The following is an 18,869-nucleotide window of genomic DNA, read 5'->3' on the forward strand; positions in this document are numbered from 1 at the left end:
GTCTCTCCTGTCTTGTAGTCAGTCTCATGTCTCTCCTGTCTTGTAGTCAGTCTCCTGTCTCTCCTGTCTTGTAGTCAGTCTCCTGTCTCTCCTGTCTTGTAGTCAGTCTCCAGTTTCTCCTGTCTTGTAGTCAGTCTCCTGTCTCTCCTGTCTTGTAGTCAGTCTCCCATCTCTCCCGTCTCTCCTGTCTTGTAGTCAGTCTCCTGTCTCTCCTGTCTTGTAGTCAGTCTCCTGTCTCTCCTGTCTTGTAGTCAGTCCCAGTCTCTCCCGTCTCTCCTGTCTTGTAGTCAGTCTCCTGTCTCTCCTGTCTTGTAGTCAGTCTCCTGTCTCTCATGTCTTGTAGTCAGTCCCAGTCTCTCCTGTCTCTCCTGTCTTGTAGTCAGTCTCCTGTCTCTCATGTCTTGTAGTCAGTCCCAGTCTCTCCTGTCTCTCCTGTCTTGTAGTCAGTCTCCTGTCTCTCCTGTCTTGTAGTCAGTCTCCTGTCTCTCATGTCTTGTAGTCAGTCCCAGTCTCTCCTGTCTCTCCTGTCTTGTAGTCAGTCTCCTGTCTCTCCTGTCTTGTAGTCAGTCTCCCGTCTCTCCCGTATGAACCTATGGGCCCAGTTGACACACTGCTAAAGGGTTGGGTTCAAATCACGGCCCAAAAGGACAAAACCAAAATCACTTCCCTTTCTTGAATGATATTTCACAACCACCAGACCACGTTTACCATTAGAGGCCTTTTAAATACCGTGACAGTACACACACACACACACACACACACACACATAAATACACGACACAGAACTCTTCCTGTCCGTTTCTTTACAAAGCAGAATATGCCGACTGTCCGTCCGTCTGTCCAGTTCTCTCGTCTCAATAAAGTTTTCCCCACGCAGTTTTGTCGTTAGTCCCTCCAGTAAAAACTCCCCACTACATTTCCAGCTCTGCTATTGGTTGGGGAAGAACTCTTCCATCCAACCGTCACTTGAGTCCAAGTCCGCCCCTGTCCCGTCGGCCAATCCGAACCCTCCGCCCGACGGCGCCACCTGCCCGCCAACGTATCCATAAGATGACAGGTCCTGACTAGACGTCCTCTGGTAGCCCTGAGGCTGACCTCCGACCCCTACCCCTCCTTGTCCCACATACCCTCCTCCACCGCCAGGGCCCACCCCCATCGCCGGCCCCTGTCCAAAGGCCCCCATGTTGGGCACGCCCTGGCCCATCACCCCCTGTCCCGGCATTACCATGGGTCTGGGCTGGTTGGTCCTTGGCTGTCCTGGTCCAGCCATGCCCGCCGCAGGGTTCATAGCCCTGGGGTCCATGGGCCCGGCCATGCCCGCCGCAGGGTTCATAGCCCTGGGGTCCATGGGCTGGCCCTGACCCATAGCCTGGGGGTGGCCCTGTGGGTGCCCAGGGAAGTGTTGCTTGGCCAGGCGTGGGTGTGGAGGCTGCTGTCCGGGTCCAGGCTGCATGGAGCCGTAGCCCCCCTGGGCCGAGCCAAAGCCCACCATATCGCCTGTAGTCCTGCCTGGTCCTCCTACCCCTCCTGGCCCTCCCATCCCCTGGAGGGACTGCCCCTGCTGGGGTGGCCACCCTCCCATCCCTCCCTGTGGTCCTCCTCCTCCCGGTCCTCCTCCAATTCCCAGCATGCCCTGCAATCTCTGGGCCTGGGCTTTGGGCGGCCCCTTGAGGGGCTGCTGGGACATGGAGTTCATCATCATCCCCTGTGGTCCTCCGTATCCTCCTCCACCTCCAACCCCTCCTCCCGCCTGCCTCTGGACCTGCGCCGCTGGGTTGTGTCCTGGTGGAAGACCCATGGCGGCCTGGACGCTTTGGTTCTGGTGCTGCATCATTTGGCTCATGGAGGGGTTGAGGCTGTAGAGGGACTGCTGGCCGGCTCCCTGCCCGCCGTAGGGGAGGCCCATGTCGGGTTGGGGACCCACCGAGCCACCTGGGATGCCCTGGTTCATCTGGACCATCTGCTGGTTCTGTTGTTGTTGTTGGAGGAGACGGGTGGCGCGGATGTTCTGGAGTGCCTGGCTCCTCACCGCCATCTCCTGGGGTGATCCTGGTGGGACAGAAAGGAAAGAAGAGAGGTTAGAGAGAGGAGAGAGAGGGGAGGAGAGAGAGGGGACAGGAGGGCAGGAGAGAGAGGGGACAGGAGGGCAGGAGAGAGAGATGACAGGAGGGGAGGAGAGAGAGGGGATAGGAGGGGAGGAGAGAGAGGGGACAGGAGGGGAGGAGAGAGAGGGGACAGGAGGGGAGGAGAGAGAGGGGACAGGAGGGGAGGAGAGAGAGAGGACAGGACGAGAGAGAGGACAGGAGGGGAGAGAGAGGACAGGAGGAGAGAGAGGACAGGAGGGGAGAGAGAGGACAGGAGGGGAGAGAGAGAGAGGACAGGAGGGGAGAGAGAGAGAGAGGACAGGAGGGGAGAGAGAGGACAGGAGGAGAGAGAGAGGACAGGAGGAGAGAGGGGACAGGAGGGGAGAGAGAGGACAGGAAGAGAGAGAGGACAGGAGGGGAGGAGAGAGAGGGGACAGGGGGGAGGAGCGAGAGAGGACAGGAGGGGAGGAGAGAGAGACGACAGGAAGAGAGAGAGGACAGGAGGGGAGGAGAGAGGGGACAGGAGGGGAGAGAGAGGACAGGAGGAGAGAGAGAGGACAGGAAGAGAGAGAGAGGACAGGAAGAGAGAGAGGACAGGAGGGGAGGAGAGAGTGGGGACAGGGGGGAGGAGCGAGAGAGGACAGGAGGGGAGGAGAGAGAGGGGACAGGAGGAGAGAGAGGACAGGAGGGGAGGAGAGTGGGGACAGGGGGGAGGAGCGAGAGAGGACAGGAGGGGAGGAGAGAGAGGGGACAGGAGGAGAGAGAGAGGACAGGAGGAGAGAGAGAGGTGTGTTAAAGACCAACAGAGTGGTCACTGAGGTTTCTGTGATCAATTTGTCCTTTTATTCACAGTTTGATTACTTCTTATAAGGTCACCAATATTCCACATGTGAAGTACACAGACGACGTGAGAGAGAGACTCTCTCTCTCTCTCTCTCTCTCTCTCTCTCAGGGAGGAGCAGATCTATCTGTCTCTCTCTCTCTCTCTCTCTCTCTCTCTCGGACAGCGTCTCCGGAACTCTGGGGGATCCGGGACCGGTTGCCAAGGTAACAGGCAGAGACAGAATATTTTTTCAGGAGGAAATTACCAAAGAGGAGTAGCGGAACGATATGGAACGCCTACGACGGTGGGGGGGGGGGGTAGACAGAGGATAGACAGAGGCAGGGGGAGAGAGCGAATACGCAGAGGAGAATCTGATTGGTCAGAGATGATATCATCTTCAACAGTGTGTGTGACAAGGTTTATGAGCAGGTGTGTGCGTGTTTGTGCATGCACATGTGTATGTGTTTCCATACATGTGGGTATGTCAGGGTTTAGGTGTGTGTTGCACCCCTGATACTGGTTGATCTGTGGGTAGGGGGGGGGGGGGGGGGTATATAATATATTACCTTGATACTGGTAGACCTGTGGGTGGGGGGGTGGTATATAATATATTACCTTGATACTGGTTGACCTGTGGGTGGGGGGGGGGTATATAATATATTACCTTGATACTGGTTGACCTGTGGGTGGGGGGGGGGTATATAATATATTACCTTGATACTGGTTGACCTGTGGGTAGGGGGGGTGGGGGGGTATATAATATATTACCTTGATACTGGTTGACCTGTGGGTAGGGGGGGGGGGGTATATAATATATTACCTTGATACTGGTTGACCTGTGGGTAGGGGGGGTGGGGGGGGTATATAATATATTACCTTGATACTGGTTGACCTGTGGGTGGGGGGGCATATAATATATTACCTTGATACTGGTTGACCTGTGGGTAGGGGGGGGGGGGGTATATAATATATTACCTTGATACTGGTAGACCTGTGGGTGGGGGGGTATATAATATATTACCTTGATACTGGTAGACCTGTGGGTGGGGGGGTATATAATATATTACCTTGATACTGGTTGACCTGTGGGTAGGGGGGGGGGTATATAATATATTACCTTGATACTGGTAGACCTGTGGGTGGGGGGGCATATAATATATTACCTTGATACTGGTTGACCTGTGGGTAGGGGGGGGGGGGGGGGTATATAATATATTACCTTGATACTGGTAGACCTGCGGGTGGTGGGGGGGGGGGTATATAATATATTACCTTGATACTGGTAGACCTGTGAGTAGGGGGGGGGGGTATATAATATATTACCTTGATACTGGTTGACCTGCGGGTAGGGGGGGGGGGGTATATAATATATTACCTTGATACTGGTTGACCTGTGGGTAGGGGGGGGGGGGTATATAATATATTACCTTGATACTGGTTGACCTGTGGGTAGGAGGGGGTATATAATATATTACCTTGATACTGGTTGACCTGTGGGTAGGGGGGGGTATATAATATATTACCTTGATACTGGTTGACCTGTGGGTAGGGGGGGGGTATATAATATATTACCTTGATACTGGTTGACCTGTGGGTAGGGGGGGGGGTATATAATATATTACCTTGATACTGGTTGACCTGTGGGTAGGGGGGGGGTATATAATATATTACCTTGATACTGGTTGACCTGTGGGTAGGGGGGGGGGTATATAATATATTACCTTGATACTGGTTGACCTGTGGGTAGGGGGGGGGTATATAATATATTACCTTGATACTGGTTGACCTGTGGGTAGGAGGGGGTATATAATATATTACCTTGATACTGGTTGACCTGCGGGTAGGGGGGGGGTATATAATATATTACCTTGATACTGGTTGACATGTGGGTAGGGGGGGGGGGGTATATAATATATTACCTTGATACTGGTTGACCTGTGGGTAGGGGGGGGTATATAATATATTACCTTGATACTGGTTGACCTGTGGGTAGGGGGGGGGTATATAATATATTACCTTGATACTGGTTGACCTGTGGGTAGGGGGGGGGGTATATAATATATTACCTTGATACTGGTTGACCTGTGGGTAGGGGGGGGGTATATAATATATTACCTTGATACTGGTTGACCTGTGGGTAGGGGGGGGGTATATAATATATTACCTTGATACTGGTTGACCTGTGGGTAGGGGGGGGGGGGGGGGGGTATATAATATATTACCTTGATACTGGTTGACCTGTGGGTAGGGGGGGGTATATAATATATTACCTTGATACTGGTTGACCTGTGGGTAGGGGGGTATATAATATATTACCTTGATACTGGTTGACCTGTGGGTAGGGGGGGGGGGTATATAATATATTACCTTGATACTGGTTGACCTGTGGGTAGGGGGGGGGGGGGGGGGGGGTATATAATATATTACCTTGATACTGGTTGACCTGTGGGTAGGGGGGGGGGTATATAATATATTGCCTTGATACTGGTTGACCTGTGGGTGGGGTGGGGGGGGGGGGTATATAATATATTCCCTTGATACTGGTTGACCTGTGGGTAGGGGGGGGGGGTATATAATATATTACCTTGATACTGGTTGACCTGTGGGTAGGGCGGGGGGTGGGGGGGGGGGGTATATAATATATTCCCTTGATACTGGTTGACCTGTGGGTAGGGGGGGGGGGGGTATATAATATATTACCTTGATACTGGTTGACCTGTGGGTAGGGCGGGGGGGGGGGGGGGGGGGGTATATAATATATTACCTTGATACTGGTTGACCTGTGGGTGGGGGGGTATATGATATATATTACCTTGATACTGGTCGACCTGTGGGTAGGGGGGGGTATATAATATATTACCTTGATACTGGTTGACCCGTGGGTAGGGGGGGGTATATAATATATTACCTTGATACTGGTTGACCTGTGGGTAGGGGGGGGGGGTATATAATATATTACCTTGATACTGGTTGACCTGTGGGTAGGGGGGGGGGGGGGGGGGTATATAATATATTACCTTGATACTGGTTGACCTGTGGGTAGGGGGGGGGGTATATAATATATTACCTTGATACTGGTTGACCTGTGGGTAGGGGGGGGGGTATATAATATATTACCTTGATACTGGTAGACCTGTGGGTAGGGGGGGGGGGGTATATAATATATTACCTTGATACTGGTTGACCTGTGGGTAGGGGGGGGTATATAATATATTACCTTGATACTGGTTGACCTGTGGGTAGGGGGGGGGGGTATATAATATATTACCTTGATACTGGTTGACCTGTGGGTAGGGGGGGGGTATATAATATATTACCTTGATACTGGTTGACCTGTGGGTAGGGGTGGGGGTATATAATATATTACCTTGATACTGGTTGACCTGTGGGTAGGGGGGGGTATATAATATATTACCTTGATACTGGTTGACCTGTGGGTAGGAGGGGGGGTATATAATATATTACCTTGATACTGGTTGACCTGTGGGTAGGGGGGGTGGGTATATAATATATTACCTTGATACTGGTTGACCTGTGGGTAGGGGGGGGGGGTATATAATATATTACCTTGATACTGGTTGACCTGTGGGTAGGGGGGGTATATAATATATTACCTTGATACTGGTTGACCTGTGGGTAGGGGTTTCTCTGACCCTGGACCATCTGTCTGGGGAGATGCTGCTGCTGCTGCTGCTGGAGCTACACAAACGACCACAGAAGAAGAACAGACAACCACATCACTTCCTGTTCAATGACATCATTTCCCGCTATCCCACTGGAAAGGTCAAATAAAGGCCAATTCAGCCAAAAAGTACTGGCTACAGTCACCGGGGACGACCATGAAACAGCAGTACAATGTGACTGACAATCTGCCTGAACTCTCACAAGAACACTTTTCACATCAAATGTTGATCTCTGTTTGTTGACAAACCAACTGTACCAACCTGTTATAAATAGAGAGTCTGGAGTGTGAATAATGTCAGTCAATTTACAATGTTCATTTAGTGGTTAATAATCAGTACATATATCTATAGTCTATAGTGTTAGTAATCAGTATATATATCTATAGTCTGTAGTGTTAGTAATCAGTATATATATCTATAGTCTGTAGTGTTAGTAATCAGTATATATATCTATAGTCTATAGTGTTAGTAATCAGTATATATATCTATAGTCTGTAGTGTTAGTAATCAGTGTATATATCTATAGTCTATAGTGTTAGTAATCAGTATATATATCTGTAGTGTTAGTAATCAGTGTATATATCTATAGTCTATAGTGTTAGTAATCAGTATATATATCTGTAGTGTTAGTAATCAGTGTATATATCTATAGTCTATAGTGTTAGTAATCAGTATATATATCTATAGTGTTAGTAATCAGTATATATATCTATAGTCTGTAGTGTTAGTAATCAGTATATATATCTATAGTCTATAGTGTTAGTAATCAGTATATATATCTATAGTCTGTAGTGTTAGTAATCAGTATATATATCTATAGTCTGTAGTGTTAGTAATCAGTATATATATCTATAGTCTATAGTGTTAGTAATCAGTATATATATCTATAGTCTGTAGTGTTAGTAATCAGTATACATATCTGTAGTGTTAGTAATCAGTGTATATATCTATAGTCTATAGTGTTAGTAATCAGTATATATATCTATAGTGTTAGTAATCAGTATATATATCTATAGTCTGTAGTGTTAGTAATCAGTATATATATCTATAGTCTATAGTGTTAGTAATCAGTATATATATATAATCTGTAGTGTTAGTAATCAGTATATATATCTATAGTCTATAGTGTTAGTAATCAGTATATATATCTATAGTCTATAGTGTTAGTAATCAGTATATATATCTATAGTCTGTAGTGTTAGTAATCAGTATATATATCTATAGTCTGTAGTGTTAGTAATCAGTATATATATCTATAGTCTATAGTGTTAGTAATCAGTATATATATCTATAGTGTTAGTAATCAGTATATATATCTATAGTCTGTAGTGTTAATAATCAGTATATATATATATATATCTATAGTCTGTAGTGTTAGTAATCAGTATATATATATCTATAGTCTGTAGTGTTAGTAATCAGTATATATATATATAGTCTGTAGTGTTAGTAATCAGTATATATATCTATAGTCTATAGTGTTAGTAATCAGTATATATATCTATAGTCTGTAGTGTTAGTAATCAGTATATATATCTATAGTCTGTAGTGCTAGTAATCAGTATATATAACTATAGTCTATAGTGTTAGTAATCAGTATATATATCTATAGTCTGTAGTGTTAGTAATCAGTATATATATCTATAGTCTATAGTGTTAGTAATCAGTATATATATCTATAGTGTTAGTAATCAGTATATATAACTATAGTCTATAGTGTTAGTAATCAGTATATATATCTATAGTCTGTAGTGTTAGTAATCAGTATATATATCTATAGTCTGTAGTGTTAGTAATCAGTATATATATCTATAGTCTGTAGTGTTAGTAATCAGTATATATATATCTATAGTCTGTAGTGTTAGTAATCAGTATATATATCTATAGTCTGTAGTGTTAGTAATCAGTATATATATCTATAGTCTGTAGTGTTAGTAATCAGTATATATATCTATAGTCTGTAGTGTTAGTAATCAGTATATATATATAATCTGTAGTGTTAGTAATCAGTATATATATCTATAGTCTATAGTGTTAGTAATCAGTATATATATCTATAGTCTGTAGTGTTAGTAATCAGTATATATATCTATAGTCTGTAGTGTTAGTAATCAGTATATATATCTATAGTCTGTAGTGTTAGTAATCAGTATATATATCTATAGTCTGTAGTGTTAGTAATCAGTATATATATCTATAGTCTGTAGTGTTAGTAATCAGTATATATATCTATAGTCTATAGTGTTAGTAATCAGTATATATATCTATAGTCTGTAGTGTTAGTAATCAGTATATATAACTATAGTCTGTAGTGTTAGTAATCAGTATATATATCTATAGTCTGTAGTGTTAATAATCAGTATATATATCTATAGTCTGTAGTGTTAGTAATCAGTATATATATCTATAGTCTATAGTGTTAGTAATCAGTATATATATCTATAGTCTGTAGTGTTAGTAATCAGTATATATATCTATAGTCTGTAGTGTTAGTAATCAGTATATATATCTATAGTCTGTAGTGTTAGTAATCAGTATATATATCTATAGTGTTAGTAATCAGTATATATATCTATAGTCTACAGTGTTAGTAATCAGTATATATATCTATAGTCTATAGTCTGCAGTATTAGTAATCAGTATATATATCTATAGTCTGTAGTGTTAGTAATCAGTATATATATCTATAGTGTTAGTAATCAGTATATATATCTATAGTCTACAGTGTTAGTAATCAGTATATATATCTATAGTCTATAGTCTGCAGTATTAGTAATCAGTATATATATCTATAGTCTGTAGTGTTAGTAATCAGTATATATATCTATAGTCTGTAGTGTTAGTAATCAGTATATATATCTATAGTCTGTAGTGTTAGTAATCAGTATATACATCTATAGTCTATAGTGTTAGTAATCAGTATATATATATATAATCTGTAGTGTTAGTAATCAGTATATATATCTATAGTCTGTAGTGTTAGTAATCAGTATATATATCTATAGTCTGTAGTGTTAGTAATCAGTATATATATCTATAGTCTGTAGTGTTAGTAATCAGTATATACATCTATAGTCTATAGTGTTAGTAATCAGTATATATATATATAATCTGTAGTGTTAGTAATCAGTATATATATCTATAGTCTGTAGTGTTAGTAATCAGTATATATATCTATAGTCTGTAGTGTTAGTAATCAGTATATATATCTATAGTCTATAGTGTTAGTAATCAGTATATATATCTATAGTCTGTAGTGTTAGTAATCAGTATATACATCTATAGTCTATAGTGTTAGTAATCAGTATATATATATATAATCTGTAGTGTTAGTAATCAGTATATATATCTATAGTCTGTAGTGTTAGTAATCAGTATATATATCTATAGTCTGTAGTGTTAGTAATCAGTATATATATCTATAGTCTGTAGTGTTAGTAATCAGTATATATATCTATAGTCTGTAGTGTTAGTAATCAGTATATATATCTATAGTCTGTAGTGTTAGTAATCAGTATATATATCTATAGTCTGTAGTGTTAGTAATCAGTATATATATATATATAGTCTGTAGTGTTAGTAATCAGTATATATATCTATAGTCTGTAGTGTTAGTAATCAGTATATATATCTATAGTGTTAGTAATCAGTATATATATCTATAGTGTTAGTAATCAGTATATATATCTATAGTCTGTAGTGTTAGTAATCAGTATATATATATATAGTCTGTAGTGTTAGTAATCAGTATATATATATATAGTCTGTAGTGTTAGTAATCAGTATATATATCTATAGTGTTAGTAATCAGTATATATATCTATAGTGTTAGTAATCAGTATATATATCTATAGTCTGTAGTGTTAGTAATCAGTATATATATCTATAGTCTGTAGTGTTAGTAATCAGTATATATATCTATAGTCTATAGTGTTAGTAATCAGTATATATATCTATAGTCTGTAGTGTTAGTAATCAGTATATATATCTATAGTCTATAGTGTTAGTAATCAGTATATATATCTATAGTCTATAGTGTTAGTAATCAGTATATATATCTATAGTGTTAGTAATCAGTATATATATCTATAGTCTATAGTGTTAGTAATCAGTATATATATCTATAGTCTGTAGTGTGTAGAATATCTAATATAACGCAGTTTGTTCATTTAGAACACAGCAGGTACAGAGAGAGAACATCAGGAGACAGGAATGTTCCTGGACTGCAGTATGCTTGTTGTGTTGTGCCAATTACAATCTACTTGCTGTGTGTGTGTGTGTGTGTGTGTGTGTGTGTGTGTGTTTTGACCTAGGGAGTTCAGAACAGTTTAACACCAGGTTAACCACAGAGGGAAAAATCAAAGTAGAAGACAAAATTATCACAGCAGGTGTTGTGTACACACACACACACACACACACACACACACACACACACACACACACACACACACTCTGAGGACATCAAAGGAATCCTAAAGCATCGGGAGGGGGTTAGTTTAGAGGGGGGATGTTAGTAAACACGAGAGCTGATTATAAATGTGTGTGTGTGACTGTGTGTGTGATGGTGTGTGTGTGACGGTGTGTGTGTGATGATGTGTGTGTGACGGTGTGTGTGATGGTGTGTCTGTGATGGTGTGTGTGTGTGACGGTGTGTTTGTGACTGTGTGTGTGATGGTGTGTCTGTGACAGTGTGTGTCTGTGACAGTGTGTGTCTGTGACGGTGTGTGTGTGACGGTGTGTGTGTGACGGTGTGTGTGTGACAGTGTGTGTCTGACGGTGTGTGTGTGACGGTGTGTGTGTGACAGTGTGTGTCTGTGACGGTGTGTGTGTGATGGTGTGTGTGTGACAGTGTGTGTCTGTGACGGTGTGTGTGTGATGGTGTGTGTGTGACGGTGTGTGTGTGACGGTGTGTGTGTGACGGTGTGTGTCTGTGACGGTGTGTGTGTGACGGTGTGTGTGTGACGGTGTGTGTGTGACAGTGTGTGTCTGTGACGGTGTGTGTGTGATGGTGTGTGTGTGACGGTGTCTGTAAATGACAGATGAAGAGGAGACACTTTGGTGTTTAATTTGCAACACTGACAAACGGGAGAGAGAGACTGTAATCATGTCCCCACATCCACCTCCTCCCTCCTCCCTGTTCTGTCCCTCCTCCCTCCTCTCTCTGTTCTGTCCCTCCTCCCTCCTCTCTGTTCTGTCCCTCCTCCCTCCTCTCTGTTCTGTCCCTCCTCTCTGTTCTGTCCCTCCTCCCTCCTCTCTGTTCTGTCCCTCCTCCCTGCTCTCTGTTCTGTCCCTTCCCCTCCCTCCCTCCTCTCTGTTCTGTCCCTCCTCCCTCCTCTCTGTTCTGTCCCTCCTCCCTGCTCTCTGTTCTGTCCCTCCTCCCTCCTCTCTGTTCTGTCCCTCCTCCCTCCTCTCTGTTCTGTCCCTCCTCCCTGCTCTCTGTTCTGTCCCTCCTCCCTCCTCTCTGTTCTGTCCCTCCTCCCTCCTCTCTGTTCTGTCCCTCCTCCCTGCTCTGTCCCTTCCCCTCCCTCCCTCCTCTCTGTTCTGTCCCTTCCCCTCCCTCCCTCCTCTCTGTTCTGTCCCTTCCCCTCCCTCCCTCCTCTCTGTTCTGTCCTTCCTCCCTTCTCTCACCTGTTCAGCCAGTAATAGCTGTTGTTGCTGCTGTCTCTGTTCTCTCAGTAGCTGTTGTTTCTGTTGTTCCATCATGTGGAGCTGAACTCTCTTCTCCTGCTCCATCACCATCATCTGTTTCATAATGGCCGCCTGCTGCTGGTTGCCCAGGTAACCGGGAGGGGCCCCTGTGCCCTGATTGGGCCCCGCGCCCGAGGCCACACCCCCGGCAGGGTGAGGGGGAGGGACGGCACCGGGCTGCCGTGACATTCCCACCACACCTTGTTCCTAAAGAGAGAGAGAGGGAGGGAGATCTGTGAGTTTTTATTGGTGGGATGATCAATCAATCAGCTGGTCAAGCAATCAATCAGCTGGTCAAGCAATCAATACACGGAACCCCGTGTAGAGGATCATCCCAGGAACCCCGTGTAGAGGATCATCCCAGGAACCCCGTGCAGAGGATTATCCCAGGAACCCCGTGTAGAGGATTATCCCAGGAACCCCGTGTAAAGGATTATCCCAGGAACCCCGTGTAGAGGATTATCCCAGGAACCCCGTGTAGAGGATTATCCCAGGAACCCCGTGTAAAGGATTATCCCAGGAACCCCGTGTAGAGGATTATCCCAGGAACCCCGTGTAGAGGATTATCCCAGGAACCCCGTGTAAAGGATTATCCCAGGAACCCCGTGTAGAGGATTATCCCAGGAACCCCGTGTAAAGGATTATCCCAGGAACCCCGTGTAAAGGATTATCCCAGGAACCCCGTGTAGAGGATTATCCCAGGAACCCCGTGTAGAGGATTATCCCAGGAACCCCGTGTAAAGGATTATCCCAGGAACCCCGTGTAGAGGATTATCCCAGGAACCCCGTGTAAACAGACACAGCAGGATACACTATATATACAGCAGTGTGTGGACACCCCTTCAAATAAGTGGATTTGGCAATTTCAGCCACACCAGTTGCTGACAGGTGTATAAAATTGAGCACAGAGCCATGCAATCTCCATAGACAAACATTGGCAGTAGATTGGACTTACTGAAGAGCTCAGTGACTTTCAACGTGGCACCGTCATAGGATGCCACCTTTCCAACAAGTCAGTTCGTCAAATTTCTGCCCTGCTAGAGCTGCCCCGGTCAACTGTAAGTGCTGTTATTGTGACGTGGAAACGTCTAGGAGCAACAATGGCTCAACCGTGAAGTGGTAGGCCACACAAGCTCACAGAACGGGACCGCTGAGTGCTGAAGCGCATAAAAATCCATACAGAAATGGTTTGTCGAGATCAGTGTGGAAGAACTTGACTGGCCTGCACAGAGCCCTGACCTCAACCCCATCGAACACCTTTGGGATGAACTGGAATGCTGACTGCGAGCCAGGCCTTATCACCCAACATCAGTGCTCGACCTCACTAATACTCTTGTGGCTGAATGGAAGCAAGTCCCTGCAGCAATGTTCCAACATCTAGTGGAAAGCCTTCCCAGAAGAGTGGAGGCTGTTATAGCAGCAATGTTCCAACATCTAGTGGAAAGCCTTCCCAGAAGACTGGAGGCTGTTATAGCAGCAATGTTCCAACATCTAGTGGAAAGCCTTCCCAGAAGACTGGAGGCTGTTATAGCAGCAATGTTCCAACATCTAGTGGAAAGTCTTCCCAGAAGAGTGGAGGCTGTTATAGCAGCAATGTTCCAACATCTAGTGGAAAGCCTTCCCAGAAGACTGGAGGCTGTTATAGCAGCAATGTTCCAACATCTAGTGGAAAGCCTTCCCAGAAGACTGGAGGCTGTTATAGCAGCAAAGGGAGGACAAAGTCCATATTAATGCCATGTCCATATTAATGCCATGATTTTGGAATGAGATGTTCAACGAGCAGGTGTCCACATACTTGTAGCGTATATTCATTCAGACTAAACACCACAGTTTTAAAGATTCTTCCCAGCTAACCCCTCACTCTCATCCCCTCCCAGTGCAGTATGGGTAGTCCTTGCCCACCCTGAGTCCACCCTGAGTCCTCTCATCCCCTCCCAGTGCAGTATGGGTAGTCCTAGCACACCCTGAGTCCTCTCATCCCCTCCCAGTGCAGTATGGGTAGTCCTAGACCACCCTGAGTCCTCTCATCCCCTCCCAGTGCAGTATGGGTAATCCTAGCCCACCCTGAGTCCTCTCATCCCCTCCCAGTGCAGTATGGGTAGTCCTAGCCCACCCTGAGTCCTCTCATCCCCTCCGAGTGCAGTATGGGTAGTCCTAGCACACCCTGAGTCCTCTCATCCCCTCCCAGTGCAGTATGGGTAGTCCTAGCCCACCCTGAGTCCTCTCATCCCCTCCGAGTGCAGTATGGGTAGTCCTAGCACACCCTGAGTCCTCTCATCCCCTCCCAGTGCAGTATGGGTATGTGCATACATTAGACCCTCATTAGCATATAAATAGCTACTTCCTCCACTTAGCCGCATGCTAATCTGTAAAAGGATGAAACAGCACTCTGGAACAGCATTATACCCCCAACCGACCAATTAGACGAGCCCGCTCAGGAATCTATTATAGGTTAATTCAGTACATTGTTTGGGGTAAGACCGCCCATCATTTACCACTGCTCTGTGTCGACAACGGACTAGAATGAATGAATGGTGTTTTATTTTGTTCACTGTTGTTTTAGGGAAGGGTGGCTACATATTGTCCTACGTGTCAGTTAGATTAGAAAGACAGACAGACAGACAGACAGACAGACAGACAGACAGACAGACAGACAGACAGACAGACAGACAGACAGAGACACACAGAGAGAGAGAGACAGAGAGAGACAGACAGACAGACAGACAGACAGACAGACAGACAGACAGACAGACAGACAGACAGACCTAAATGCCAGAACCGGACAAGAACCTGACACCCTCAGCACACAGGGGGACAAACACCTGCCTGCAGGTGACAGCATTCCCTCCCACATGTGCCCCCCTAGGCACAACTATGACAACATAACCAACAAAAACGGGTCACAACTCCTGCAGCTCTGTCGCACGCTGGGTATGTACATAGTCAACGGTAGGCTTCGAGGGGACTCCTATGGTAGGTACACCTATAGCTCATCTCTTGGCAGTAGTACTGTAGACTACTTTATCACTGACCTCAACCCAGAGTCTCTCAGAGCGTTCACAGTCAGCCCACTGACACCCCTATCAGACCACAGCAAAATCACAGTCTACTTAAACAGAGCAATAATCAATCATGAGGCATCAAAGCCAAAGGAACTGAGTAACATTAAGAAATGCTATAGATGGAAGGAATGCAGTTTGGAAACCTACCAAAAATCAATTAGGCAACAACAAATTCAATCCCTTATAGACAATTTCCTGGGTAAAACGTTCCACTGTAATAGTGAAGGTGTAAACTTGGCAGTAGAAAATCTTAACAGTATATTTGACCTCTCAGCTTCCCTATCAAATCTAAAAATCTCAAATAGAAAACCGAAGAAAATTAACAATAATGACAAATGGTTTGATGAAGAATGCACAAATCTAAGAAAGAAATTGAGAAACCTGTCCAACCAAAAACATAGACCCGGAAAACCTGAGTCTACGCCTTCACTATGGTGAATCACTAAAACAATACAGAAATTCACTACGGAAAAAGAAGGAACAGCACATCAGAAATCAGCTCAATGTAATTGAAGAATCCATAGACTCTAACCACTTCTGGGAAAATTGGAAAACACTAAACAAACAACAACAAGAAGAATTATCTATCCAAAATGGAGATGTATGGGTAAACCACTTCTCCAATCTGTTTGGCTCTATAACAAAGAATAAAGAGCAAAAACATATACATGATCAAATACAGATCTTAGAATCAACTATTAAAGACTACCAGAACCCACTGGATTCTCCAATTACATTGAATGAGTTACAGGACAAAATAAAAACCCTCCAACCCAAAAAGGCCTGTGGTGTTGATGGTATCCTCAATGAAATGATCAAATATACAGACAACAAATTCCAATTGGCTATACTAAAACTCTTTAATATCATCCTTAGCTCTGGCATCTTCCCCAATATTTGGAACCAAGGACTGATCACCCCAATCCACAAAAGTGGAGACAAATTTGACCCCAATAACTACTGTGGAATATGCGTCAACAGTAACCTTGTGAAAATGCTCTGCATTATCAATTAACAGCAGACTCGTACATTTCCTCAGTGAAAACAATATACTAAGCAAATGTTAAATTGGCTTTTTACCAAATTACCGTACAACAGACCATGTATTCACCCTGCACACCCTAATTGAATAACCGAAACAAAGGCAAAGTCTTCTCATGCTTTGTTGATTTCAAAAAAGCTTTTGACTCAATTTGGCATGAGGGTCTGCTATACAAATTGATGGAAAGTGGTGTTGGGGGTAAACATACGACATTATAAAATCCATGTACACAAACAACAAGTGTGCTGTTAAAATTGGCAACAAACACACACATTTCTTCACACAGGGTCGTGGGGTGAGACAGGGATGCAGCTTAAGCCCCACCCTCTTCAACATATATATCAACGAATTGGCGAGGGCACTAGAAAAGTCTGCAGCACCCGGCCTCCCCCTGCTAGAATCCGAAGTCAAATGCCTGCTGTTTGCTGATGATCTGGTGCTTCTGTCACCAACCAAGGAGGGCCTACAGCAGCACCTAGATCTTCTGCACAGATTCTGTCAGACCTGGGCCCTGACAGTAAATCTCAGTAAGACCAAAATAATGGTGTTCCAAAAAAGGTCCAGTCAACAGGACCACAAATACAAATTCCATCTAGACACTGTTGCCCTAGAGCACACAAAAAACTATACATACCTTGGCCTAAACATCAGCGCCACAGGTAACTTCCACAAAGCTGTGAACGATCTAAGAGACAAGGCAAGAAGGGCCTTCTATGCCATCAAAAGGAACATAAAATTCAACATATCAATTAGGATTTGGCTAAAAATACTTGAATCAGTCATAGAGCCCATTGCCCTTTACGGTTGTGAGGACTGGGGTCCGCTCACCAACCAAGACTTCACAAAATGGGACAAACACCAAATTGAGACTCTGCACGCAGAATTCTGCTAAAATATAATCTGTGTACAACGTAGAACACCAAATAATGCATGCAGAGCAGAATTAGGCCGGTACCCACTAATTATAAAAATCCAGAAAAGAGCCGTTAAATTCTACAACCACCTAAAAGGAAGCGATTCCCAAACCTTCCATAACAAAGCCATCACCTACAGAGAGATGAACCTGGAGAAGAGTCCCCTCAGCAAGCTGGTCCTGGGGCTCTGTTCACAAACACAAACACAACCCACAGAGCCCCAGGACAGCAGCACAATTAGACCCAACCAAATCATGAGAAAACAAAAAGATAATTACTTCACACACAGGAAATAATTTACTAAAAAACTGAGCAAACTAGAATGCTATTTGGCCCTAAACAGAGAGTACACAGTGGCAGAATACCTGACCACTGTGATAGACCCAAACTTAAGGAAAGCTTTGACTATGTACAGACTCAGTGAGCATAGCCTTGCTATTGAGAAAGGCTGCCGTAGGCAGACATGGCTCTCAAGAGAAGACAGGCTATCTGCTCACTGCCCACAAAATGAGGTGGAAACTGAGCTGCACTTCCTAACCTCCTGCCCAATGTATGACCATATTAGAGACACATATTTCCCTCAGATTACACAGACCCACAAAGAATTCGAAAACAAATCCAATTTTGATAAACTCCCTTATCTACTGGGTGAAATACCACAGTGTGCCATCACAGCAGCAAGATTTGTGACCTGTTGCCACGAGAAAAGGGCAACCAGTGAAGAACAAACACCATTGTAAATACAACCCATATTTATGCTTATTTATTTTATCTTGTGTCCTTTAACCATTTGTACATCGTTGCAACACTGTATATATATAATATGACATTTGTAATGTCTTTATTGTTTTGAAACTTCTGTATGTGTAATGTTTACTGTTAATTTGTATTGTTTATTTCACTTTATATATTCACTTTATATATTATCTACCTCACTTTCTTTGGCAATGTTAACACATGTTTCCCATGCCAATAAAGCCCCTTGAGGTGAATTGAATTGAGAGATAGAGAGAAAGCGTCAGAGAGAGAGAGAGAGTCAGAGAGAGAGAGAGAGAGAGAGAGAGGGACAGAGAGAGAGGGGGACAGAGAGAGAGAGAGAGAGAGAGAGGGACAGAGAGAGAGAGGGGGACAGAGAGAGGGGGAGAGAATATGGAGGGAGAGATAAAAGATGTTAAGTGATGGAAACCTAAAAGAGAGAGAGAAACAGAGGGATGGAGGGATAAAAGAGAGAGAGAAGGACAGACTCCTCCCAGTAAGCAGACCAGACAGCCAGACCAGGTCGATACTCTGAACAGTCTCATCTCCTGCTTGGCACACCACGATGCCAGCCAGTCAGAAAAATAATACCATGCCTGAGTGGAGTGAGTGGCAGGGTGCAGCAGCAGGGTCTGGCCTGCGGGGGTCACTGGTGTTCTGTCTGTGTGTGTGTGTGTGTGTGTGTGTGTGTGTGTGTGTAACAGGCTCATTGGTCTCCTCTCTCAGCAGATGGCTCAATCATGACGACTCTGATCTACAATCTCTTCTCCCTCTCCTCTCTCCATAATTCTTCTCTTCCACTCTCTCTCTCTGTTCC

The 18,869-nt window shown here is 44.3% G+C and overlaps 1 protein-coding gene across 1 annotated transcript in view; it reads right to left on the reverse strand.

Moving 5' to 3' along the window:
* Positions 1 to 353: 353 nt before the first annotated feature.
* LOC118946760 (mastermind-like protein 3) overlaps positions 354 to 18,869 on the reverse strand; it is a 143,004-nt gene continuing 124,488 nt past the window's right edge. The window contains exons 3-5 of the mRNA XM_036971867.1: positions 12,219 to 12,485; positions 6,522 to 6,606; positions 354 to 2,049 (exon numbers count right to left, since the gene is read on the reverse strand). Of these exons, the coding sequence (XP_036827762.1) occupies positions 929 to 2,049; positions 6,522 to 6,606; positions 12,219 to 12,485 (1,473 nt within the window). The 3' untranslated portion in view covers positions 354 to 928. The remainder of the gene's footprint in view (positions 2,050 to 6,521; positions 6,607 to 12,218; positions 12,486 to 18,869) is intronic.

This window comes from Oncorhynchus mykiss, unplaced genomic scaffold (genome assembly GCF_013265735.2).
Source record: "Oncorhynchus mykiss isolate Arlee unplaced genomic scaffold, USDA_OmykA_1.1 un_scaffold_85, whole genome shotgun sequence".
Taxonomy (NCBI): Eukaryota; Metazoa; Chordata; class Actinopteri; order Salmoniformes; family Salmonidae; genus Oncorhynchus; species Oncorhynchus mykiss.